At 45.5% G+C, this 26,007-nt stretch overlaps 2 protein-coding genes across 2 annotated transcripts in view; both read right to left on the reverse strand.

The window, feature by feature from the left end:
• The window catches only part of ccdc88c (coiled-coil domain containing 88C), a 58,217-nt gene extending 40,809 nt beyond the window's left edge, over window positions 1–17,408 (reverse strand). Inside the window, exons 1-3 of the mRNA XM_047345142.1 lie at window positions 16,100–17,408; window positions 12,996–13,108; window positions 8,376–8,484 (exon numbers count right to left, since the gene is read on the reverse strand). Of these exons, the coding sequence (XP_047201098.1) occupies window positions 8,376–8,484; window positions 12,996–13,108; window positions 16,100–16,159 (282 nt within the window). The 5' untranslated portion in view covers window positions 16,160–17,408. The remainder of the gene's footprint in view (window positions 1–8,375; window positions 8,485–12,995; window positions 13,109–16,099) is intronic.
• A 5,647-nt stretch (window positions 17,409–23,055) lies between these two features.
• pals1a (protein associated with LIN7 1, MAGUK p55 family member a) overlaps window positions 23,056–26,007 on the reverse strand; it is a 39,147-nt gene continuing 36,195 nt past the window's right edge. Inside the window, exons 15-17 of the mRNA XM_047345567.1 lie at window positions 25,667–25,779; window positions 25,480–25,590; window positions 23,056–25,397 (exon numbers count right to left, since the gene is read on the reverse strand). Coding sequence (XP_047201523.1) covers window positions 25,221–25,397; window positions 25,480–25,590; window positions 25,667–25,779 — 401 coding nt within the window. The 3' untranslated portion in view covers window positions 23,056–25,220. The remainder of the gene's footprint in view (window positions 25,398–25,479; window positions 25,591–25,666; window positions 25,780–26,007) is intronic.

The raw sequence follows: 26,007 nt of genomic DNA on the forward strand, positions 1-26,007 counted from the left end.
GACTGTCTCAGTGACTGCTAGTGTGCATGAAGGAAACGACGTTGCAAACATCCCAGCAAAGTTCAGGGCTTTGTTCTGCAGCTCCCATGGAAACCGAGGAGGAAGAGGAGGAGTTCAGCTGATCCTTCTGAACAACAATGACAAGAGTTTCACAGAGTTTCACACCCTCAGACCGAGCCAGCAGAGCAATGTCTCAGTCTGAGGAACACCAATATGAGCTGGTAACTGGCCTCCAAATCCCCCTGATCTCAGTCCAGTCCAGCAGCTGGGGGAGGTTCTGGAGAACAGTCTGATCCATGAAGGCTCCACATCAGCAGATCAAAGGATCTGCTACCTATTTCTTTTCCACATGTCCCGAAGCATAGAGAAATTGATTGCCTGCATGAACCAGAGCAGGAAGGATATCTGGAGATGGTGTCCTAACTTTTTGATTGACCTTATTAAACCAGGGTTGTATCTGGCATCGATGTAGACAGGTTGCATAAATGAAATATGAATCTGTGTGTGTTTGTGCTGGTTTGTCACCTTGGATTGTGAAGATGTTACATCCATGAGAAGAGTAGAAACCTTGCAGCACTCAGCGCTCAAGCAGCAGGGGGCCGGGAGCCTAGGCCCCCCGGATGCCTCAGCAGCCCCAGGCAGACAGACACCCGGCACCCCCGCTGAGTAGCTATACGCCCGACACAGAGGCAGGTCGACAGTGACGCACAGGGATGACAGCCCCTAGGCCAAGGAGGGAAGCCGGGTACCGAACCCCGCTACTCAATCCTGACACCAGGTTCCCCAGCGCAGGTCAAGCTCGCAACCTGGCCACCCCAGTGCCAACACAAGCCCCTGGCAGCAGAACCACCCAGCACTGTGCCATTCCACCCAATCCGACAGCCCAAGGGAGGTCAAGGAAAAGGGAACCCCCATCGGAGCACAGCTCAGTTACCGCTCAGTTACCCAGGAACTACAGGCCACCAGCCAGGAATCTTCCACACTGCAATATAGTCCGAGTCCCCACTCAAACACCACCACACCCATCCAAATGTCCATCCATCCATCCCTGCACCTGCACACCAACACATCCATCGGCCTCCCATGCAACCTTCTATTCATCCACCTATATGTCCATGTCCACGACTACATCCGTTCCAGATTTGGGCGTGCTGCGGTACACTTAACCTACCACTCAAAAAGCAGACACCAAAATTAGGATCACAAAATGGCATCAACATGTAACATCTATGCCAAGACAACAAAGATGAACAACAGGAACACATCCTGGAAAAGCTGCACAACTCGTGACATGCATGTCCTGCAGATGAAGTAGGCATTCTCCAACACAACCTGTTCCAATGTAGGAGCACCCCTGATCCAGTTGCAATTTCAACTTGGACAACAGAAACCATGTAAATGCTAAAAATCAATATTTCCACGTTTTGTTTTGCAAGTCTCGTTTTATTTTGTCAGCATCTGAATCTGAATGAACTGAATATCCACCATGTTGGATATGTTCTGAACCACCTCCTGCAACCTCATCCATCCATCCATTCCTCCCTCCCTTTCGTTTCGGTATCTCACTATGGGACGCGCCTCAAGCGCCTGTCCCCCAGGAGCTCTATTACATTACGCCAGTCTTGACTGGCAGGCGGAAGTGACATCAGCTCCCATGGGAGGGACTTCCTCCCAGTATAAAAGCCGACGTCACATAGGTGATCTTCGGTCCAACACCTCTTCTCGCTCCCAGAAGCACCTCTCAGACAGTCATTACAGTAACTATTGAGTTAGCTTAACTGTTCACAGAGCGAGCTAACAACTCGGTCGCCGAACGCTTCTCAATAACTGTGCTCAACTGTTCTGAGTCTTTTCCAACGCTGGTCTGTCGCCAAACAGCAGTGCTGCAACTGGTCACCAAACTAGCTGCACTCTTAACGGAGCTTACGAAGTTGTGTAACTTGCACTCGTTCTCACCATGAACAGAGTCAAGCCACCATCTAGAACCTGCACATGTGGCAACCTCATAGCTGGGGCAGATACCCACTCTGTCTGCGCTTCGTGTCTGGGGCTGCAACATGCCCGGGACACATTAGCGTCACAGGCGAGCTGCGAGCACTGTGCATGGCTCTCCCTTAAATCTCGTCGGCGCAGGCTAACGCGCCAAGATAGCCTGTGGGAGGTTGATCCTATGATGGGGATAGCCAATCCCCCGCCACCAGAGGTTACCGCTACCAATGAGGGAGAGCCCACCTTGGCTGGAGCCAGTTGGGGTGATCAGCTTGACGCTGTCGCGCCACTAACTGACCCAGAGGAAGACGAGGCCGCACTTACAGTTTTCAGCACTTTTGCTAATGCCAAGTCTGAATCTGTAGTGGAGTCCATTAGTCTCGGGTCTGACGACGACGAGCAGGACTGCGAGCCTTATGCTATCCCATCGGCTGCAAAGCCCTTGGTGACGGGTGATACCAGTCGCAGCGGCTCCTCAAACCTGACTGCAACGGACCTGCACGATGTCTGCAGAAGGGCAGCAAAGAAGCTGGGCATTGAGTGGCCGCAAACCCTCACGGAAACCACAACATCTCTGTATGAGGGGAAGCGGCTTCCGAGACCTAAATCTTCCAGTAGACATCTGTTGCCGGTTTTCCCCCAGTGCCTCGAGGAAGCAACCTGGTTATGGATCAATCCTCTCACCGCAAAGAACCCCGTCCTGGGATGGTCGGCGCTGGACTGGACAGCGGTTCTCACATCTGCCACCTGTAGAACCTCTGCTGGCATCTCACCTGCACCCGTCACAGAAGTCAACCATGACAGCAGCAGGACCCACCCTTCCCTTCAAAGCTGATTCTTTTCAGTCTGCTCTGAATGAGAAAAGCTACAAGGCGGTGGCTGCATTGGTTAAAGCCCTGAACGCTTCATCTCTTCTCCTCGGTTACCAAGCAGAGTTACCGGAGCAAATGACTGGTACACCGATGGCTGATTTGTTGGACAAATTGTGCTTGGTGACGGACCTCTGTCTGTGTCTCCACATAAGCACTGTCCAAACCTTCGGGAGAGCCATGGCCCTGATGGTTGCTGAGGAGAGAGCTACATAGCTGAAACTGTCTAGTCCGTCTCAAAGGGAGAAGAACCAACTCCTCAACACCCCCGTGGACCTGAAGAGCTTTTTTGGCCCCACCGTGGCAGCCATGCAAAAACGCTGTGAGGAGAAAAAGAGAGAAGGTGAAGCGCTCAAACTGTGTCCGCCCAGAAAAGCGCAGCCTGCCACCCCAGCACCCCATGTGCCGTTTGCTCAAGCAGCGGTTCGACCGGTCTACCGCATCCCCAAATGCCAGCCTCAGCCAGCTGCGGCTGAGGCAGAATCCTGCACCCCCCTACCAGGAAACGTCCTGTCCCAGTTCGAATTCAGAACGGCTCATTCAGGGCAATGCAAACGGCCTGCAGAGCCGACGTTGGAGCTCACCATTCAGGGCCGACTGAAGCGGAGGAAGATCAAAGTCACCGAGAGCTCAGTGGAGCCGCAGCTGTGGCCAGAAAGCACACACCAGTGCACAAACACATGCCAGTGTCTAAAAACCCGACCTTCCCCCTTCACAACATGTCCAATAAAGTTGTTTTCTGGCACGCATCCAGGCCTGGAGCCAAGGGCACAGCCACAACAAAAAAACATAAAAAATATGTTGAAAATAACACCCGGACAGGACGTGGCCGTGCAGCTGCACATGAGACCACAAGGGGGAGGTCTCACCCCACCTCTAGCACAGCAGGCCACTCTTTCTGTGGAAGAAGCAGACCTGGGTGGAGCACAGCTAGCAGTTGTAGCAGAACAGCAGATCCCTCAGCCGGTGTTGCGCAGTGTTTACACGGAAGCACCTTTAGGTCCACTGGCAAACAACACTCAGCTGTGGCGAGCGTGTGGAGCGTCAGATTGGGTGATAAAGACTGTATCCAAGGGATCTTTTACTCCAGATACTTTCTCGTGCTGAAAAGGGGTGGGGGTCTGCGACCGATTTTGGATCTGCGGGCTCTGAACACATATCTGAGACGGTATTCGTTCAGGATGCTAACACACGCAGCTCTGATAAAGTTTGTGCGTCAAGGAGACTGGTTTGTCTGCGTAGACTTGAAAGACGCATATTTCCATATCCCTATATACCCCCCTCACAGAAAATACCTCAGATTTGCGTTTCAGGGGAAGATATACGAGTATCTGGTACTTCCCTTTGGCCTCTCACTGAGCCCTCGTGTGTTTGTGAAATGCAGCGAGGCAGCCATCGCGCCTCTGAGGGAAAGGGGGATGCTTCTGGTGACGTATATAGACGATTGGCTGATTGCAGCTCAGTCTCTAGAGGAGCTCATGACGCATGCCGAGATGCTTACTTTATATCTGACAGCTCTGGGATTCACAATAAACTGGGAAAAGAGCATTTTAACCCCAGTAAGAACAATCACCTTCATTGGTCTGTCCCTGAATTCAGAGCGCGCCTCTCAGCGGAACGAGCAAAAGCCTTTCAGGCTTTTCTGGCACTCTTTCGTAGAGGCACACAGGTGAAATTCAGGTTATGCCTCAGACTGCTCGGTCTGATGGCGTCTGCGCTGGTGGTCATCACATTCGGCCGTCTACACATGCTCCCATTTCAGAGGTGGGTGGCGTCACTCCGCTTGAGCTCACGTCATTTACACGAGCTGGCATAGACTGATAATCTGGACCAGCTCACACTTGCTGTCGCTAAGAGCGACTCACGTGCCAGGGGTAATGAACAGAGGCGCGGATCTGCTGTCAAGGGGCAATCCCCACTACAAAGAGTGGAAACTCCACAGCGAGGTGATGTCCCAGATATGGAGGAGGTACGGCCAAGCGGAGGTCGACCTCTTCGCATCAAGGGAAAACGCTCAGTTGGTGTGTCAATTCATGAAAGGTGCACGACGGCTCCGTCCAGTGTCGAGGAGCCTCACTCCTTCATGGAATTTACCTATGGTACTCGATGCGTTGTCACGTGCACCGTTCGAACCGTTGCAGCAGGTTGAGCTCAAAGTGCTTTCCTTTAAAACGGCCTTATTGATTGCTCTGGTCTCTGCTAAGCGTGTGAGTGACATTCAAGCGCTTTCAGTTAACCCGTCCTGCATGCAGTTTCTGGGTGAGTCAAGGGTTTTACTGAAACCTAATCCTGCCTTTATACCTAAGGTTGCTACGGCTCTGCCATGCCGTGCCCTTGAATTAATGGCTTTCTATCCACCACCATTCTCCTCTCAGGAGCATGAACGACTGCATACGCTCTGCCCAGTACGAGCTCTGCGGTTATATGTGAAAAAAACAGCAGATTTTCGTAAATCAGAGCAGCTGTTTGTGTCGTGGGCTTCATCACATAAAGGAAAGCCTCACAAAGCAACGTCTTTCGCATTGGGTAGTGGGGGCTATTATTATGGCTTATGAGAGCAGAGGCCTTGCACCCTCTGCAGGTCTGCGGGTATACCCGTGGAGGACATATGTGAGGCTGCCAACTGGGCGACCCCTCACACCTTCACTAGGTTCTATAAACTGGATGTCACCAGGCCCACACTGGCTCACACAGTTCTGGGTGTGGGTTCCACATTGCCATGAATGCAAGATGCAATCTGTTGGTCTTCGAGTGAGCTTATCTGGCAATACAGGAGCAGAAATATCCCATAGTGAGATACCGAAACGAATGTTGAAAGAGAATTTTAGGTTAAGGATTTAACCCCGGTTCTCTGAAACATGAGTGAGGGATCTCACCAGATCACCCTCCTTGCAAGGAGCGAGGAAGAGGTGTGCTTATTAAACTGAAGATCACCTATGTGACATCAGGTTTTTATACTGGGAGGAAGTCCCTCCCATGGGAGCGGACGTCACTACTGCCTGGCGTAATGTAATAGAGCTTCTGGGGGACAGGCGCTGGAGGCGTGTCCCATAGTGAGATACCTCACTCATGTTTCAGAGAACCGGGGATAAATCCTTTACCTCAAGTTATTAGGAGAAAAGCCACAGATCCTCACTAAAATGTTTTTATGTTGTTTGTGAAAACACACACACACACACGCACACACACACACACACACACACGCTTGTTTGACTTCTGTCACTGGGGCGACTGGGAGCAGACCAGTCTGAGCATCTGTTGGGACTTTATCTAATTAGAAGACAGTCAACCCCCTGTATGAGCTGTTGGAGGGGTGTGTGTGTGTGTGTGTGTGTGTGTGTCGTGTCAGTTGATCCAAACCTTAAACACACTCTAAAACTCATTAACTGAAAGTTATAAAAACCATGCGTGAGCATTCATAGGTGGCCTTCAGGTCGGGAACATTAACCACCAAGGATGGATTAACTGCATCCTGCCTAGAATAACCCAGTTTACACACACACACACACACACACTCGAGCAGATGTGGCCTCAGACATGTTAAAACCTCCAGAACCATGACAGAGAGGTTCTGTGTGTAGCTGTTTTGCTCACGGCTCAGTCTGGATTTAAGAGGTTCAGTGTCAGCCAGGAGCTGCTGACTAGATCGTTGTTTACCTGATCATCATCAGTCTCTATAACAGCAGGGGTCCAGTCAGTTTACAGGTGTGTGTCAACACACTGCCATGGCGGAAAGACATCAGCAATGACCTGTGGGAAGGGTCATGAGGTCATCTCCAAACTACCTGCAGTCCCTCATTCTACAGCGAGAAATATTCCCAAGAGGAAAACATCTCACACAGCTGCTGATCCTCCCAGGAGTGGATGTCCAGCAGATCAGCTGTGGGGTTCGTTCTGGGCCTTAAAGACTGTATAACGGGCCACATGCAGTACATAATTTAGTCGATCTGATGAAGTTTCTCTAACAGCGTAGCAGCGTGTTTCTCAGCCCATCCAGTGACATCAACAGTGATAGTCCTGCTTCTTCTCCACTGGCTCCATTTAGGTTCCAGAGCTCCGCTCCACCCGTCAGAACCTGTTGTGTTTCCACTGACGGCTGGAGTTCTGCCTTGAAGGCCCGTCTCCAGCCGTCAGGTCGCTGTGCTGCTATTGTGTGACACTGTCACATTAATGTGCGTGAAACAATAAAAATGAACTAAATACTAATAATGTTTGCATTACTGTATAAGCAAGAAGGTCTTCTTCTTAGACCCGATGCAGGCAGCTGCTCTCTGCCTGCCCCCTCCTCCTGCAGCTGGTTCTTTTAAGGACCGTCAAATGTCAGAACCAAACACGGGTTTCGGTCGGACCTGCCTAGTGGTAAAGGGGTTCTGCTGGTTCTTCTGCAGCCCATCTGCAGACCTTCCACAACCCGCAGTCAGCTGTCTGTGTGGGACAGACGTGGGACTAAAACAATAAACAGGTGGATTTTAAAGCACTTTGGTGAAATATTACATAAAAAATATGAAATTCAGAAAAATCAAAACCAAATAAACAGAATGTGGGAAAAAAGAAATGAAATTAGGGGGAAATAATACCTCCAAGCAAGAAGTTAGTATAAAAACACAGCGTGAAACTGCATAAAGTTTTATTCAAACCTTCTCAGAGGAACCCCGGTGGGGCAGCCCAAGGTCAGAGCATGAAGCTCAGAGAAATGACCAGAAACCCAAAGGCTCCATCTCAGACTCTACAGGTCTCAGTTAGCAGGTTAAAGGTTAAAGGTCATGACACTGAACCAGTCTGGCTGTTTGGAAGAGTTGAATGAGAAAGACTCTTCTCTCTAGAAACAAGATGGCAGCACGATGTAGGTTAGCTGAGCTGCATCTGGATGAAGGACAAGACTTCTGTCCTCTGGACAGATGAGACCAACGTGGAGATGTTGGACCAGAACCATGATGGAGGAAACCGAACACAGCAGATCAGTGGAATCACCTCATATGAACTGTCAAGCCTGGTGGAGGAGGAGTGATGATACGGGCTTGTTTTGAGCCACAGGACCTGGAGACCTTGCTGTCATTGAGTGGACCATGAAGTCCTCTCTAGACCAAAGTACTCTAGAACTAGTACTCTGAAATGTGAGTCTGTCTGTCCAACAGCAGAAGCTTGGTCCAAACTGGGTCATCATCCAAACACAGCAGCAGATCTACAACAGAATGGCCTAGTCAAAGTCCACCTCTAAGACTAGATTAGTTTTATTGGAGTTCAGATAAACCCCAGAACTGACCCATGTTGGACCTACCGGGTCACCATGACTGCATTTAGAATCATTTGTGAATGAAAGCAGGTCACAGTCTTTTCTATGTCAGTGCTTCACATATTGGTCCAAATCCTGAGTGACTCCTACAAACAGAACCTCAGCTTCTGGGTCAGCTCTCAGTTAGACTGCTAATGGACCCTAGACTGTTTCACAGCTTCACATGAATGTAATCTGCAGGTTGTTCTGCTGCAGTGTGAGTGAGTGTCGGTGCGGTTCTGTACCTGGTAGTACGCCTTGATGTGTCGGGTCAGAACCGTGAGGTTGTAGAGACGCAGGGCCACGTCGTTGTTTACGTTCTTGTTCAGCCTCTGATTGGTGGGGCTGGGGTCACTATGGAGACACAAACAGACAGCACAGGAGCGCTCAGACTGACGGGTTCTGGTTTATTCGGGACAAAGAGCCTTTCTCCTACTCCCACATGTTTGGGCCAACTATAGAGCCTCTGCAGGATTTATGTTTCCTTCCCCACAGGTCGGCCTGAGCCGGTCCGATTTGCATCTGAACAGTGGGATGGAGAGGGTGGGGGTTCCTGAGTCTGGATGAGCCACTGAGTTAGATGCTGGAGCGGTTCACCTTCTGAGAGCTTCACGTCTGAGGTTCCTCCCCAGGAGTCTGTGTCTGCCTTTATTCCTGTCTTTCCACATGTTGTCTGTGGAAACATTTGTCGGATCTGTAGCTGAACAAGGCAATACGTCAGTGTGAATTCACCCTTTCATGAGCTTCTACTTTCAGAATGAGCTCCAAGAGGTCAGCTAGCAGCAGCTGAAAGATGTTCACTGATTCAGGGTTGGTGTTTTCACAGGTCAAAGTAAAAAATGAGCGATTTAACGGCTGGCTGCCTCTGTGACCGACTGATTCCTTTAATATTCCTCATAGCTCTCCCCTCCTCTGTAACCTAGTTTCCCATGAGTCTGACTGGGTCCAGATCTCCCCCAGTCAGCCCAGATGGGGCTTGGTGAGGAGAACAATGGCCTGATTATCATTGTTTCTACAGACAATAACAGATTGGGGGCGCGGGTGTGTCTGGAGCTTCAGGTTCATCTCTGACTGTGTCCAGACAAAATTCTGGATCCTGTTTTATATTTTTAACAAACTATTTTTTGGAGTTTCTATACAAGAAACACCTGTTTGTTTCTGCAAACTGAAGGTACTGCATGCTAGTCACAGCAGCCCAGGGGGCGCTGTGTTCCTGTGGCACTCCAATGTCCCAGGTGATGATAACACCATCAGACCACAGCTAAGGATGGAGATCAGCGTTTTAAAGCCTGCTGCTACCAGGTAGCCTCAGTGAAGCATCCACCTTTTCAGCCGTGATCCGAGGTTAAACCTTGGGTTCAGAGACCATCAGAGGAGGACCAGCTTTTAATCCAGCTCAGTGTCTTCATGCAGCAGCAACTAATGTCACCTCAAGGCTCTTTACAACAGAAATAGTTTATGAATCCTAAAGGAAAATGACAAAACAAAGTTAAAACACTAACAATAATCATTCAGCAGTTTTAATCCCAACTGGTGAAAGGTCTTCAACCTATGGAAGCCCGGTTGATTTCATCAAGTCTTGGACTCTGCAGCAATCCCTCGTTCTGAGCAGAGAAGGAGAACTTCATGCTGAGAACGCCACATACAGCTGCTCTCAAACATCTACACACCTCCAGGATTTTGGGACCTAAACACAATCTGACTGTGACGATTGATTCCCAGAGTTGCTCCACCTTCCTTTTCAGCATCCAGTCTTCTGTGCTCAGAGCCTGTCAGCATCCCACAGCTTCACTTCTTAATATCCTTGCAAAGTTCTCCAGATCTCTCAGATTGTGAAGACGTCTCCTGTCCACAACCCTCTTCTGGTGACCCCACAGATTTTCTGTTAGAAATGGTTCTGGACTCTGGCTCGGTTTCAGAACTTTGCTGTACTCTAATGAGTTCATGTAGTTATTATTCTGGATGTGTGCTTGGACTCACTGCAACGCTGGAAGGTAAAACCTCTCTGTATCTGGACAATGGTCCGGTTTTTGTCGCTGTGGTTCCGTATTTAACACAGCGGAAATGTTTGAAGCCTCGCTGCAAATGGAGGCCTTAGTTGTAGGATGCAGATGTCAGGAGACTCGTGGCTGGACAGCTCCCAGTTTTAGTCCGTGAGGCAGACACCCTGTCTACTTTTAAGGCATAAAACTTTCCTTTTTGATAAAGCTTATAGTTAGAGTGGCTTAGTTTATCCTGAACTATCTCTGTAGTTATGCTGCTATAGGTTTAGGCTGCTGGAGGACATAATGACCACTTTCACCCTCTTCGCTACATTCTCATACTACTCTCCAATTCTGCATTATTTGCTGTTATTTCAGCTTTTAACTTTGTTCTCTCTTTTCTCTTCCTAGAAGCTACACCTGGCCTGACTCTGTGTCTACCTGTGACACCTTTCTGGAGAGGGGCATCATCCGAGCTTCTGCTGGCAACAACTTAATGCTCACCTTCTACAGATGATCCACATGGTCCTGTCTTTTAGTGTTTAACCTTTTCTCTCTCCTAGACATGGCTACTGACTGAGCTTCTACTGTGACTAACTCTATGTTCTCTCTTTCAGACTCTAACCTTGAAAACTGGATCAGAGTTTATCTGTTCTTTCTTTTTAGATGAAACAACTAAAGGAGCTACATCCATTAACATTTACTTTTCCTTCCCATAGAAAGTACTCCTGGATCAGTGCTTCTGTGTTCTTTTTGTGTCTCTGCTCTGTTCTCTCAAACCTTCAGTCGGTCGTGGCAGATGGCCGCTCACACTGAGCCTGGTTCTGGTTCTGCTGGAGGTTTCTTCCTGTTAAAAGGGAGTTTTTCCTCTCCACTGTCGCTACATGCATGCTCAGTATGAGGGATTGCTGCAAAGTCAACACCAGTGACTGTCCACTGTCTCTACATGCTCATCCAGGAGGAGTGAATGCTGCAAGTCACTGACTGGATGCAATCTGCTGGGTTTCCTTAGATAGAAAAACTTTTTATCCAATTTGAATAAATAACTGAATCTGACTGAACTGTTCAATGGTTACGATTAATTGGAATGTATGAACCTGACTGTTGTGAAGAACCTTGAGACGACATGTGTTGTGAATTGGTGCTATAGAAATAAACTGAATTGAATTGAATTCACTGGAACTGATGGTGGGTCTGAACCAAAGAAGAGCTGGGTCCGGACCAAATGGTGCCTCAGATTAGGTTCTGGTCCAGATGGATTGTGCATGATAAATGTCTCAATAAAGGTGGGAAATGTTTGGGCCTAAGTCATCATGGTCTCAACTGTGTGAAGTCGAGTAGGTTCTGCTCATTTAGCTCCTTCACTGCAAAGCGTAGGAAGAAAGGGGCGAGGAGATCCGGGCCAGGCGGAGCAACTGCTGGCCCATATATACGGTGGTTCTAATGAGGATGGAGAAACTTCAGGTTAAAGTAGCTGAGTCCACAGAGCTGCAGCTGGTGCTGACCGTGATAAACACAGCAGGAAAACATAGTTTAGTCTGAAGAAGAGTGAAGCCATATCAGTGAAATCCTGACACCTTTCAAAATAAGAGCTTTATTGTCCTCCTCAGGATCATCTGTTCATTAAAGATGGCGTCTGTGTGAAGCCACCAGCAGAGGGACAGAAGCTTCGACCTTCAGCGTGGTACTACACAGGTCCGATATGTATGAAAGACTTCAGCTGAATAAAATAACCAGCACCTGCTTTTTGCTGCCCTGGATCCAAAATATCGGTACCAGTAATACTGGCCCAGTTTAAATCCTCACCTACTGCTGAGTTACCATTGGCCTGCTAAAGCTAGCTTTAGACTCATCTCTGGTTTTAATGTTCTGCCTGGTTTGTCTTCCTGACAAACGCAAGTAATTCATATTTCTTGCAGTCTGGGTTTTACATGAAGGAAGATTTTTCTGAACCCGACGCCTCAGCAGAACAGAACAGAACATCTGGCCGTGACGTTTCCAACCTGAAACCAGCGAGTCAGGATGTGGTTGCACAGTCACACACACACACACACACACACACAGTCACACACACACACACACACACACACACACACACACACACACACACACACAGTCACACACACACACACACACACACACACACACACACACACACAGTCACACACACACACACACACACACACACACACACACACACACACAGTCACACACACACACACACACACACACAGTCACACACACACACACACACACACACACACACACACACACACAGTCACACACACACACACACACACACACAAACACACACAGTCACACACACACACACACACACACACACAGTCACACACACACACACACACACACACACACACACACAGTCACACACACACACACACACACACACACACACACACACACAGTCACACACACACACACACACACACACACAAACACACACAGTCACACACACACACACACACACACACACACACAGTCACACACACACACACACACACACACACACACACACACACAGTCACACACACACACACACACACACACACACACACACACACAGTCACACACACACACACACAGTCACACACACACACACACACACAGTCACACACACACACAGTCACACACACACACACACACACAGACACACACACACCACACACACACACACACACACACACACAGACACACACACACCACACACACACCACACACACCACACACACACACACACACACACACACACAGTCACACACACACACACACACACAGGAAACCACGGACTAACTCACGACCTTGAACACACACGCTATCTCTGACTCAAGCAGATAAAGAGACTCGCTCCTCCTTGGTACTCACATGTGGGTCATAATCTTGTGCAGGAAGACGCCGTCCACCAGCTCCATGTACATGCTGACCCGTTCCTCTGAGTCCACATCGTCACTTGATCCCAACGGGCCCAGTGTGCGAACCTGGCAGCGCAGACAAACACAGGACACTCTGAAGGTCCAGGAGGACACAACATGCTTAGAGAGCTAAAATGAGGCTGAAGGTATGCTCCTCCTCTTCCTCTCCATCTTTAATCACGGAGCTGAACCTGAAAACAGTTTAATGAACTTCAGATTCTGGTGACTCCATCTGATACCGCTGACTGAAGGTCCAAAGTACAGAACAGCCCTGAATATGAATCGTTTACTCCTGTTGTCTAGAATCAGAACCTGGACCAGAATTTTGTGCAGCAACAGTCAGAAGTTTACATACGTTAAGCTCACCTGTGTAAACCACGCCCAGATGATGATGTCATTGCTTTGTAAGCTCCTGATAGGTTAACTCACAGCATCTGAGTGAACTACAGGGTCAGCTGTGGATGTATCTTAAGGCAACGCCTCAAACTCTCTGCTTCCTTGTGTGACATCATAGAAAATCAACAGATATCAGACATCAGGAGAACTGTGGACCTCCATCAGTCTGGTTCAAACTCAAGTCCAACGTTCAAACATCTGTTCAACAGATGTAGGCAAGTACAAACAGTGTGAAGCTGTCCAGCCATCAAACTGCTCAGGAGACTGGTTCTGTGTCCCAGAGATGAACGGGTTCTGGTGTGAAATAAGTGACTCGAGCCCAGAACAAAAGCTAAAGACCTTGTGAAGATGCTCCTGAAGCTGGTAGGAGATTCATAATCCACAGTGAAGCAAGGCCGCTTCCAACATGGACTGAAAGGCCACTCAGAGAGGAAGAAGCCGGGACTCCAAAAGCCAGATTATAGTTTGGAGATCAACTGTGAGACAAAGACCTTCATGTTTGGAGACATGTCCTCTTGCCAGCACATTTCAGCATAGCGGCTGAAATTAGGCCTTTTTGACTGACATCTGGCCTCCCTCTCCGTGGGGTTTTTATGTCGGCGCCGAGTCCCGCTTCCTTTCACCCCATGCGACCGCTAACGGTAAAGCTGTCTAAAGTCATGTCAGCTTCAGAAGAAACCTCCCCCCTGAGAAGTTCATTCAAGTGTTTGGACATAATGACCATCATTACATTTAGAGGACACCCGCCTGCCTGTGAAGTACGGTAGTGGCAGCATGATGCTGTGGGGGTGTATTGCTGCAGGAGACACTTCACAAAACAAGTGGCACCATGAGGAAAGAAAAATTACGAGGAAATATTGAAGCAACATCTCAGGACGTGAGCCAGGAAGCTGAAGCTTGGACAGACGTGTGTCTTCTAAATGGACGATGTCCCTCAGCAGGACTCCAGATCCGCCACAAAGTGGCTTCAGGACAACAAAGTCCATGTTTTGGAGTCCAGATCAAAATACTGGATATAAAATTCTGAGAAAATGGACAAAAATGTTTGGATTTCTCATTATTGAGACGTTTACAGAAATAATTTGGTGACCTCTGACCTTAACAGGAATATTTATATGAATGTATTTATTAAAAAACAAACTAAAGTAAATGAATCTAATCTGATGTTAATGTGAAGGGTCAAAGGTGAAGCCTGGCGCTGCTGGGAATCCATCCCAGATTTACATCATGGATAATGTTGGTTTGTAATGAAGTTCTGGTTCAGCTCAGGACCGTTCAATTCATTGTGGCCACTGAAGGCTCCAGGAAACAGCGTTGGTTCTGATGGAAATGTTCCTGCAGATGATGTGATGCTGCCCTGGCTGCTGCTGGTTCAGTCCAATTTATACCAAACAGCAACGTCCTGCTCCTTTTCCACACCATCGATTCAAGGACACAAACACAGAGAAACCCACAGCAGAAGGTCATCTCTTTCACTCTGATGGGAAAGATCATGGCCCGGCTGCCGGGTCAACCGGACCTGAGGTCGCAGGCAAACAGGAAGCTTCATCAGGTGAAAATCTGTTGACTTCACGTTGGAGAAGAACAGAACTCCATAGCGCTGTTGGACAGTTTTCCTGACATTCTGGTTCTGTCTGATCGGACCTAATGAAACCGTTCCAAAAACTCCATCTCAGAAATATTCAGCCCCTCTTCATTTATTTAACTGTCATGTTGCAACAATAATCTAATTATTCTTCTGTCTTATTAATTTCACCTTGGTACCAATTAAGGAAAAGATGAAAACAGAATTTTAAACAACTTTAAAGACAAAAACCCAAACTAATTCCATCCAGACCCTTTCATTGGTGCTGAATTAAAGTCCCTTTTGCAGCAGGTGGAGCCTTCAGTTATTTTGGGTTTGATGGCACTTGGACCGGGGGATGTTCTGTCCAGCCAAAGGTCCAGGTTTTCATGGAGGATTACCTCTGTATTAAACTCCAGACCAAGACTCTAACCCCATACCATGATGCTGCCACCACCATGCTCTATACTGGGAAGATGATGAACAGTGCCTGGTTTCCAGTTTAGAAATGAGACCTAACAGTTAAGTCCTGATTTCAGCAGATCAGAGAATCTTCTTCCTTGATGAGCTGAATTTGTTCTCACACATTTGCACAAGTATAATTACTGTAATTCACACTTTTGATACAAGCTAAATATGAAACAGTTGTTGTTCCTCCTCCCAAAGAAAATCACCATAATGTTTCAGTCAGACTGGGACTGGTTAGCTAACTGGTTAGCTAACTGGTTAGCTAACTGGTTAACCCTCATGTCAGCGCAGACAGCATTCAGCCTTTCTTCAGCCATAAAATCAACAAAAACCAGGTCATCTATAATTTTGGTCATAAGAGGTTATGTGGGCCTCTCCTCCTGTTAGAACTAACCCACAGTATAATGCTGCCACCACCATACTTCACTGCTGAGACAGCACAGGGCTGGTGATGAGAGGTTCCTGGTAACCTTCAGACATAATGTTTGTTCCCATAACTAAATAATTAACCACATAAACCAATCATCATGTCTTCCAAACTGGGTCAGACTGGTTAACTAACTGGAGCTAGTTAGTGACGTGTTGACCTCATGATGCACCTGACAGCAGCAGGTAAACCTGAAACTCACCCACAGCACCAGCGGCGACTCCATGAAGGAGGCCAGTAGTTCGGACAGCGTCACGTCCATCTTTGATGATCAATCCACCGATCGATCCGGATCAAAGTTGCCGCTGCCGCGAGGCATCTACCCCCCCCCCCACCGCCTCGCCTGTGCACGAGCTCAGCAGCAGCTCACTATTGTTTCTCCTGGTCCCCACGGTGAGAGTGAAACGTGGAGGAAAAACCGGGTAGAAACCTTCTTCACGTAGGTTCTCAAATGTTCTCAAGTCGGTTCCGTTAATCTAGCAGCGAAATAAAAGCATTTATGTTGCAACTGGCGGTCAAACACTTGATTCAAAGTTCGCACGGATAGTTGATTTTGTTGCCAAGGAAACACAAATCGGACCGTAAAGTGTTAAAAAGAGCGGGAAAGTAAAAAAACATAAACAATCCGATCAGAAAATAGTGAACGTTTTCTGCAGAACTGGGTCAAAGTACTGTCTCCGCAGTCGACTCCATCCGGACCGACTCCTCACCGCTCCAACTGTCTCCATCAACCTGTGAGACCCGAGAACACAGGGAAGGTAGACCGACAACAGGAACAGCCAATCACCTACAGGCCACAGTAGCGGCTCCCGCCTTTTTCACCGAACAAACCAATGAAAGAGAAGGTATTCACACTGAGGCTGACGTCACCACCGGACAAAGTAAAGCCAAAGAGTTCGGATGGAACAAGATACGACTGACCCGCGCAGGACGAGTTCGTTTATGGTTCAAGTGTACGATACTTATTCCTTTTTTAATTATTTCCCACAAGTTTTTAAACTTTTATTTTCTGTTACTTTTGTTTTAATATTTTTATCTTGATTGTACCAAATTATTAATAGTAGTTATTATTGTTTAAATGTCTACCAAAATATTCTATTTTTCTTACTAGTGTGTTTCAAACATTTTTGTACCATCCAACACACACACACACTGATAAACCATTCACCATGTCCTTCAAAACGGGTTAGACTGAGGAACTTTGTTCTTTAAAATGTTAACATTTCGTGTGTGAATTTGTAATTTAGAAATACTTTTACATTTTCCACCAAGCAAATCCATTTCTGTTGTATCTCTGTTATTTCTATAAAGACTTTAAGAATATATTTACATGTACCCAATGTGTGTGTTAAGCCTACATACTGGTTCTTTCTTTTACTTGTATAATTTTATTTTATAATTATTCATCTATGAATATCTCATCCTCTCACCTCTGATGTTCTCTAGTTTGTAATAGATTTATATCTAAAGGTTCTTCCCATACAACTGCGATCCATCCTATTTATTTTTTTGTTATATTTTTCCTTTAAACTTTTTATTAAAAACTAGGCTTACATGTGAGGTCCCACAAGGCTTGATCCTTGGACATCTGCTGTTTTCCTTGTATCTCCTGCCTCTTGGGACCATAAACTGCTTTCCATTGCAGAGCAGACTATCCTCAGTTCAATGCATCCCTGACACAAAGAAATAAATTATTGTCTCGAGGATGTAAAATCCTGAAAAGCTCCTAATTTTTTACATTTGACTAAAAATAACCTTTTATTTTTGTCTTTTACTTGATTTTATTCTGTTTTTAATCTTTTATTTTCATCTATCCATCTACCCAACATATAAAACGTGCGTGTTGGAAGCAGGTAATCATCTTGTTCCTGCTCTCTCCATCAGTCTTGCAAATGTTTGAAAAGGAAACCAAAGGCCAGATTCAAATGAGTGATGGATGTTGTGGTGCAGCAGCAGCGATCTTGGATCTTCTCTCACAGCCTCCATCCTAAACGGAAGAACTCAGATCCTGCGGAGCAAAGTGAGGAGTTACTTTAGAATAAATCAGTTTGATCAGCGGACAGGAAGCTTGCATCATTCACATCCTGTGAAGCAATTAGCGTTGCGTGTCGTCCTGGAATGATTCGTTCACGAATAATAAGAGTGAACAAACTGTATCGAATCACTTCATGAACTGATTCGTTCCTCAGTTCAGCTGAGGTCAGCGCAAGTTTGCCGGTCGGGAGAAGAACTTCCGGGTTCTGTCTCAAACGCGTGTTTTCAAAATGTTGAGTTAGTGACACACAGCTCCACTTCCAGCACTGTACCAGTTGGTGAATCACTTCTCCGCGGTGGTTCCCCGTGACACCAGTACAGAGCTGGAAGAAGCCCCGTGTCACTCACTCGCATACTACACGAATGAACGAATCATTTTAATGAACTGAATGTGGGGATTCGGTACATTCAAAAGAACTGCCGTTCCCAACACTAGAGACAACTAAACTAAAACACGGCAACGCAGAAACCGTCAGAAAACCACTGATTTCAGGTGGTGACAAACAGGAAGGCAGCACCACCTCGTGGTGAATCCTTGGTACTACAACTTGAACAAAGTCTAATTTGGTCAGCCTGACAGATCTCTTATGCTGCTTCGCCTCAGTTGTCCTGGTAACACTTTCATCCATCTGTGTTCAAAGCAGCCCATAACCTCACGGGAAGTTAGCAAGAAACATGTTGGCCAAGAAAAAAAAAATGAACAAAATGATGCAGCTAACAGTTAATACTACTTGAATATTACTTGCTTGATGGAAAGAGCCGTTCCAAGTTGATTGTAAATTATTAAATTGTGACATGACTGAAGTTTCCTCCCAGGAAACACCTGTATATTAGAAAGGAGACTCAGACTGTAGGACCTTGGATTTTAGGACCATAACTTTACCATCGTGAAGATATAGAAATCTGAGGCAAGCGGTGGAGGATGCTAGAAAGGAGGGGTGGATAAATAATTAGACCTTCCCCTTGATAAACTAAAACCTCCTCTCTAATCTGATATGGAGGAAGTGTCAACCATTTTCTTCAGAGTGCAGATATGTAAGTTATAACCACTTACTTGTTAACTACAGTTGTAGTTTTTGCTGTTTTTTTAGTGTGTTACTGTTTGTGTTAGTGTATGTCTATTCCTATTTTTCTGTTAATGCCAGGGGTATTAGGAACCAACTTAAGGTGCTGATTGTTAGTTTATTCAGACCCATGAGATAAGGTTCAAATCAGCAGGGGTAGATATCTTACAAAACAAATTTAAAGGAGAGGTTCTAAAACAATTATTTATTATTATTTTCCCAGAGGTTGATCAATCACACTTTTTAATTAGCAATAGATATGGCTACAATAATAAACAACAGAACAAACTGTTATTTTTAACATAACAAGAAAATATGGATTAAATATCACTCTCCTTTCCCACCGCTAAAATCCTACGGGAAGGAGCCTTTAATACATTGATGAGTGATAATCTGGACAGATGGCCTTCAGGAACCAAACATACACTGGATTACATTATATCTGTGACAGATTAGGAATAATCGATATCTGGAGATCTAGACATCAAGATGAAACCTCCTACACATGGAACAACCACGCACAGATCTTCAGCTGATTTCCTCAGGCTTAGAAGAAGAAGTGATAGATGCCTGAACAGAACCATCAATACTGACAGATCACAAAGCTTTTACAATTAAAACAGATTTAAACACCAACAGGCAGGTTCAAAATAAAGACTACTGGAAAATTAATAATTCCTTATTAAAATTAAGGATTCAGAATCAAAGTACCTAGACTTACTGACAAAAACTGGACTCAAGCCAATTTAACCAATCAATTTGGAAAAAGTTGGGAACCATTTAAATTCAAAATTAGAAACATGGCAAAAAGATTAGGGAAAAAAAAACTTGCTCTAAAGAAAAAAAAAGAGAAACAATCCTAAATAATGACGGAAATATTGAGAACATCAGACAAAACTGTTGTTTCTGAAGAAGACTCAAAGGAGCTGGAACTGGACAAAGTCTGGGGAGCATTTGAGGTCCAGAAGGAAACAGAACAAAGAGAAAAATGCTCCAAATACTTCTTCAGCTTAGAGAAGAGAAATTTTGACCAATCATTTATTGAAAAGCTTAAAATGAACAATGTGATTTGTAAAAAAGAATGTCATTTCAAACAATGTATCAAATGTTTTTCAAAATTCACATATTGCAGATTTAGAAGAACAAGACAGAATGGATACATTTCTAAAAATGAACAAACTTGTGATAGAGAAATCAGTCAAAAAGAAATCAAGATTGTACTTGCTCTCCTAAAGATAATAAATCTTCTGGCAACGACGCCATAAGCTGTGAATTTTAGAAACAATTTGTAAAAGAACTGGCCTCTTTTATCAGTTAAATATCAGTTAAATAATCTATTAATTCTCAGGGCATGTTTACAAAGGAGATCCTTTTGGTTCTCTATGTTTGGAGAAATAATTGGAGCCAGATCTGGTTAAATGGAGAGAAATTGTGCACAATAAATACAGTTAAAGAGGTTACTTATAAGATTGTACTTCACTAAAAACACTGGGGAAATTTTAGCTTGGTGTTGACCATTCCTGCACATGTTGTACACTAAAATCAGCTGTTAGCTTGTTCACCACTTTAAAGTTAAACATATGCATTTAACTAACATTAATATACATATTAATGTTCATACCTGTGTTTAAAACCACCAGTTAAATAAAGTTTGTATCACCAAGCTGACCTAGCTTGCAATCTCTGTGGCCTGTTGGTCTCCAATGGGTTACTTTTAGCACCACAAACAGAACATAACACCATGAAATAAACTAGATTTAGATGATTTCATCCTAAACTTATTTTCTCTACCCAAACACCACCTCTTACACAAACCGTTCTGAAGGAGGACCGGGGAGGTCCAAAGGGCACTGGTCTGGCTCGGTCCGGCAGCCAAGTGGTGGGCTCAAAGGAACTGGCAGCAGCTCTGAGGAGGGTAGCTCCTGTTGACTGGTCCAGTTTCCCATGAGGGAAAACTACCACTGAACATGTCCCACAGTTCTAGTTTCACATGAACGACCTCAGTGAAGAGAAAACTACAGAGAAAGTTACCACTGGCTCTGTCACTGTCCGACTTATACTCAACACATGTTGCTCTTAACTTAACTTTGTTTTACATTCCAAACATGGAGCACATAAATTGTCCAGGTTTTAACTTTGTGGCAGGTTTGGTGAAAATGTCCGAAACCATATCTGCTGCTGAACAATACATAATGGCTACCTTTCCATCATTAAGTGCAGATTTAATAAAGTGATACTTAATGTCAACATGTTTGCATCTTTGATGACATACTGTGTTCCCCGACAAAGCACCTCAAATGTTTTATCTTCCACCTCAGCCCTAGACCTTCTGCTTCTACATGTTTGCCTTCAACCATATCAGAAGATGCTGATGCTTCATTTGCTTCCCCCTTCCACCTGTGGGTCTCAAGAAGTCAGGTGAAGATGCAACTGGAGAGACTGAACCAGAATAAGGCTGCAGGTCCAGATAATGTCAGCCCTAGAGTCCTGAAGGTCTGTGCAGAGCAGCTCTGTGGGATTCTGCAGCACCTCTTCAACCTTAGCCTGGCCCAGAAGAAGGTTCCAGTGTTGTGGAAGACCTCCTGTCTTGTTCCGGTACCAAAGAAAACTCACCCATCAGTCCTCAATGACTATAGACCTGTTGCCCTGACATCTCACATCATGAAGGTCCTAGAGAGACTCCTGTTGGCCCACCTGAGTAAGCAAACAGTAAACCATCAGGACCTCCTTCAGTTTGCTTATCGCTGTGGAGTTGGAGTAGAAGATGCCATCATACACCTGCTTCAACAAACCCACTGTCATCTGGACAAAGCCAGCAGCACTGTGAGGATCATGTTCTTTGATTTCTCCAGAACATTTAATACAATCCAACCTGGTTTTCTTTGTCAGAAACTCCAGAAGACTCAGGTGGAGGCCTCAACAATCTCCTGGATCAAAGACTACCTGACAAACAGACCACAGTTTGTGAGACTGAAGGGTTGTGAGTCTAACCAGGTAGTCAGCAGCACAGGAGCACCACAGGGGACTGTACTCTCACCATTCCTTTTCACTCTGTACACCTCAGACTTCCAGTACCAGACAGACTCCTGTCATCTGCAGAAATACTCAGATGATTCTGCAGTTGTTGGTGGATCAGAGATGGACAAGAAGCTGAGTACAGGAAGGTGGTGGACCACTTTGTGGCATGGTGTGGAAACAATCATCTCATTTTGAACGTGACTAAAACAAAGGAGATGATTGTAGATTTTAAGAGAAACAGGAATAAGTCAAAAACTATTTCTATCATGGGAGAAGAAGTGGAGGTGGTGGAGGAGTATAAATACCTCGGTGTTCACCTGGACAACAGACTAGAGTGGAGATGCAACTGTGAAGCCATCTACAAGAAGGGACAGAGCAGACTGTACTTCTTGAGGAAGCTTAGGTCCTTTGGTGTTTGCAGCAAGATGCTGCATATCTTCTATAAGTCTGTTGTGGAGAATCTGATCTCTTCTACCATCATCTGCTGGGGAAGCAGCATCAGAACCAGGGACTTAAAAAAGCTCAACAAGCTGATAAAAAAGGCTGGTTCTGTTCTGGAGACTCCTCTGGAACCTCTGGAGAACATTGTGGAAAGAAGGACTCTTCATAAAATGAAGAACATTATGAAGAACCCTGAGCATCCTCTTCATGAGACTGTCCTACAACAACAGAGTGTCTTCAGTCAGAGGCTTCTTCAGATCTGCTGTAAGACGGAGCTCTACAGGAGATCCTTCCTGCCCACAGCCATCAGCATCTACAACGTTCTTTGAAGAAACCTTCATAATATGAGCTACAACAACATTTAATTTACCTTTAGGATTAATAAAGTATTTTTCAATTGAATTGAATTGAATTAGTACAGGATGATAATGGATCATAAAGGAATTATGGTAAATATCTGTCACCAGATATATTCCTGGTCGCCCTCCAGGTCACTTCCTTCAGGAGTAAAATAACAAGCTCCGGTGAGGTCATCTGACTCGCCGATGGAGCATCATTGGATCCAGATCCACTCTGAAGAAAACACCAGCAGCCAATCAAATTCTATCAATCATCTATTTATTCCTTCATTGTGGATATCAAAACAGAAAACAGTTTTATTAAGAGGTGATTTCAGAAGAAAACAATTTACATTCAATACAGTCAGCTCCACTCAGCCCCGCCTCCATGGTGCTCCTGGACCAATAGCATAGAGGGCAGGAGTGGAAACCTTCAATCTTATTGGTGCTTTCTCAACTTCATAGATCTATGATCAATAATAAAAATATATAAGGGCTCTACAACACAGTGGTGACAGCGATACTGGTGTCAGGTCTACTTTAGGTCAGAATAATACTGCACTGTCCTTAGAGACAGTCCAACACAGACACTTTAACCAGACCAAAAACACAAACTATGGGTTTTCTTCAGCATCTTGAAGCATGTGATCAGAGGATGATGAAGTGCTGTGTTTAGTGCTCTATAAACCAGTCTGTCTCCAGTCTGACCAGTATGAGAGAAAATCTGCAGCAGGTGGACCATGGTGTGGGTTTGAACCTTGACTGTTTCAAAATCACAAGGTTCACAGGTTCTCTTTGTGTGACACTAAAAATAATCAAACTGGTCGAGATCACAGGATGAAACCAAAAGGTCTCCCAGCCTCCAGCTCTGGTTTGGTGCCTCATATCGAATTGGTTACTGGCATTTCAACGACCTTAAAACCAGTTCTTAACCAGGGAACTGATTCTGGATAAGTCAAGATGAGCCTTAAAGACTAGGTAAAAAGCTTGTTTTTTATTGGCTAGTCTGAACTGAAGTGTTTGGTGTATTCAGCAGGTGGCGCCGTAGGATAACCTAAATAGTAGAAATGTAAAGTATCTGGAAACTGTCTTCCTTCAGGAATGTTTGAACTGCTGCCAGTGTTGTATCATTGAGTGTCGACCATGTTTGTTTTGTAAAGGTGAAACAGCTGATCGATCATGTGATCAGACAACCCACTGGAGCATTAGTCACTGAAATCAGCTCAGTGTTGCCATCAGCACCAATAGAAACTTCATGGAATACATTTAGTCTTATTTCTGGGTTTCAGCTTGCATCTTATTTCAGCCTTGATGACGTGTTGGTTCGATTAGGAAGTCGTTGCCAGTTATTCATCGGCCCGCGTGTTCTTCAGACTAAGATGGGACCTCGGAGTAGAGATGATAAACCCGGGCCAGAAGGGCGGTCCGAGCCTCAGCCACAGTTTCATCTCCACATCAACACTTTATATGTTGCAAAAGGAAACATAGGTTTCTGTTCAATCAGCCCAGAGACACATCAGAAGATGCAATCGCCATAGCAACCGGTGACTCAGCAATTTCCAATTTTTAACAGGTTGATGTAACAAAAATCTATCTTTGTGATTATGAGCGCCAAAGAATATGGATATACTAAAAATATAACTTTCAGTGTTACACATGATAATGACATGACTTGGAATATTGGTAAAAGAAGTTCATGCAGTTATGCTTCATGGCTCCTCAGGGGGGCGCTAAACACTTGACTGAGCCAGAGTACAGCTGTGAGAAGAGTTAAGGGTTCAGTTCTTAAAGAACTGCTGTGGATTCATGATATTATATTGCACAAAATATCATATTTTCACAAATCTAAATGTTTGATGTTTAAACAAAACACTAGGGGTCGCTGCACAGAGCACAAAACCAGTGGTTTTGGAATAGAATTACAGAAAAAGTGGTTCTAAGAAAGTTCTACAGTTAAAAATGGCTTCAAAGTGAAAGCAGAAGGTGATTCAGGTCCATCGGACCTGTCTCATATCAGGGCTGATGTCACAAAGATCTGATCCGATCCATCTACAGGAAGACGGGCAGAATTTTCTGGAACATTTTAAGTTTCTGTTTTAATGAGTGAAGAAGTGAAATCCTGAAGAAATGTTGATAAAACAATTGAAAGGTCCAGAGTTCAGACGTTTTTATGAAAGAGAAAAATGAAAAACCCAATTAAATTCTCTTTAAAAAGTTCAGTTTAAATTAAACTGTAAATTTATGAGAAAACATCAAAGATAGGTCTGACTTTTCATTTTAAACTCTAATAGGAATTTACAAAAAAAAAAAGATTTTTGTTCTTTACTAAAAATAAAAAACAGTTTTCAGGAAATTTGGGTTTAGATGTTTTTACAGGTCTGACATCAGCAGAGGCACCAAATGCTGGTCGGGATCAGAGCGTGCCGATTCAGCGCAGCCAGGAGCACGGCACCCACTGCGGCTCGGTGTCCAGCTTGTTGATGAGTCGCAGTAGCTCGGCGTACGCCTTGTCCAGGTCCGTGTTGACGATGATGGCGTCGAACAGGTGGCCGCAGCTCTGCTCCATCTCCCGGGCCTTCTCGATGATTTCACGCAACTCCTCGGGCTGAACGACAAACACACACAGGTCAGGAAACAGCTCAGGGATTTATACCTGCCAGAACGTTGTAAGGTGGACGAGTGGAGACCTTTGGGTTCTTGTTGTCCTTCACCAGAAGCGCTCTAAGTCGCTCCTGCGAGGGCGGTGCGATGAAGATGATATAAGGCTTCAGGTCTGAGCTCCTCAGCACCTTCAGGGCCTGCGGGTGGGAAATAAAAACCTGGATAAGACTCCGTCTGTGACTTCAAACGGTCCAGCTGTAGGGCGCCACCTACCTGCGTGTGCAGACAGAGCACGCAGATTTTTCCAGTGTTGATGACCTGCCTTACAGAGTCTGTGCTGGTACCGTACAAGTTCTTCTCAAACTCTCCAGACTCGATCAGCTTCCCTGAGAGGAAAACCACACGCAGGAACTCTGGTCAGAAATGCATGAAGAAAAACAAGGAGTGGAGAGTCCTCCTGAGTCTCTGAGCAACCCAGACTTTGACCCATCAACCAGAGCTCCAGAGTCTCAGCCTGAAGGAGAAATTTATCCCGACAGGAAGCCCGAGATAAAGGGTCCAAATCCGGGCGGATTCCTTCTGGAAATGAGACACGGCGCTGATTTGACCCAACA

This window comes from Girardinichthys multiradiatus, chromosome 19 (assembly GCF_021462225.1).
Source record: "Girardinichthys multiradiatus isolate DD_20200921_A chromosome 19, DD_fGirMul_XY1, whole genome shotgun sequence".
NCBI classification, from domain to species: Eukaryota; Metazoa; Chordata; class Actinopteri; order Cyprinodontiformes; family Goodeidae; genus Girardinichthys; species Girardinichthys multiradiatus.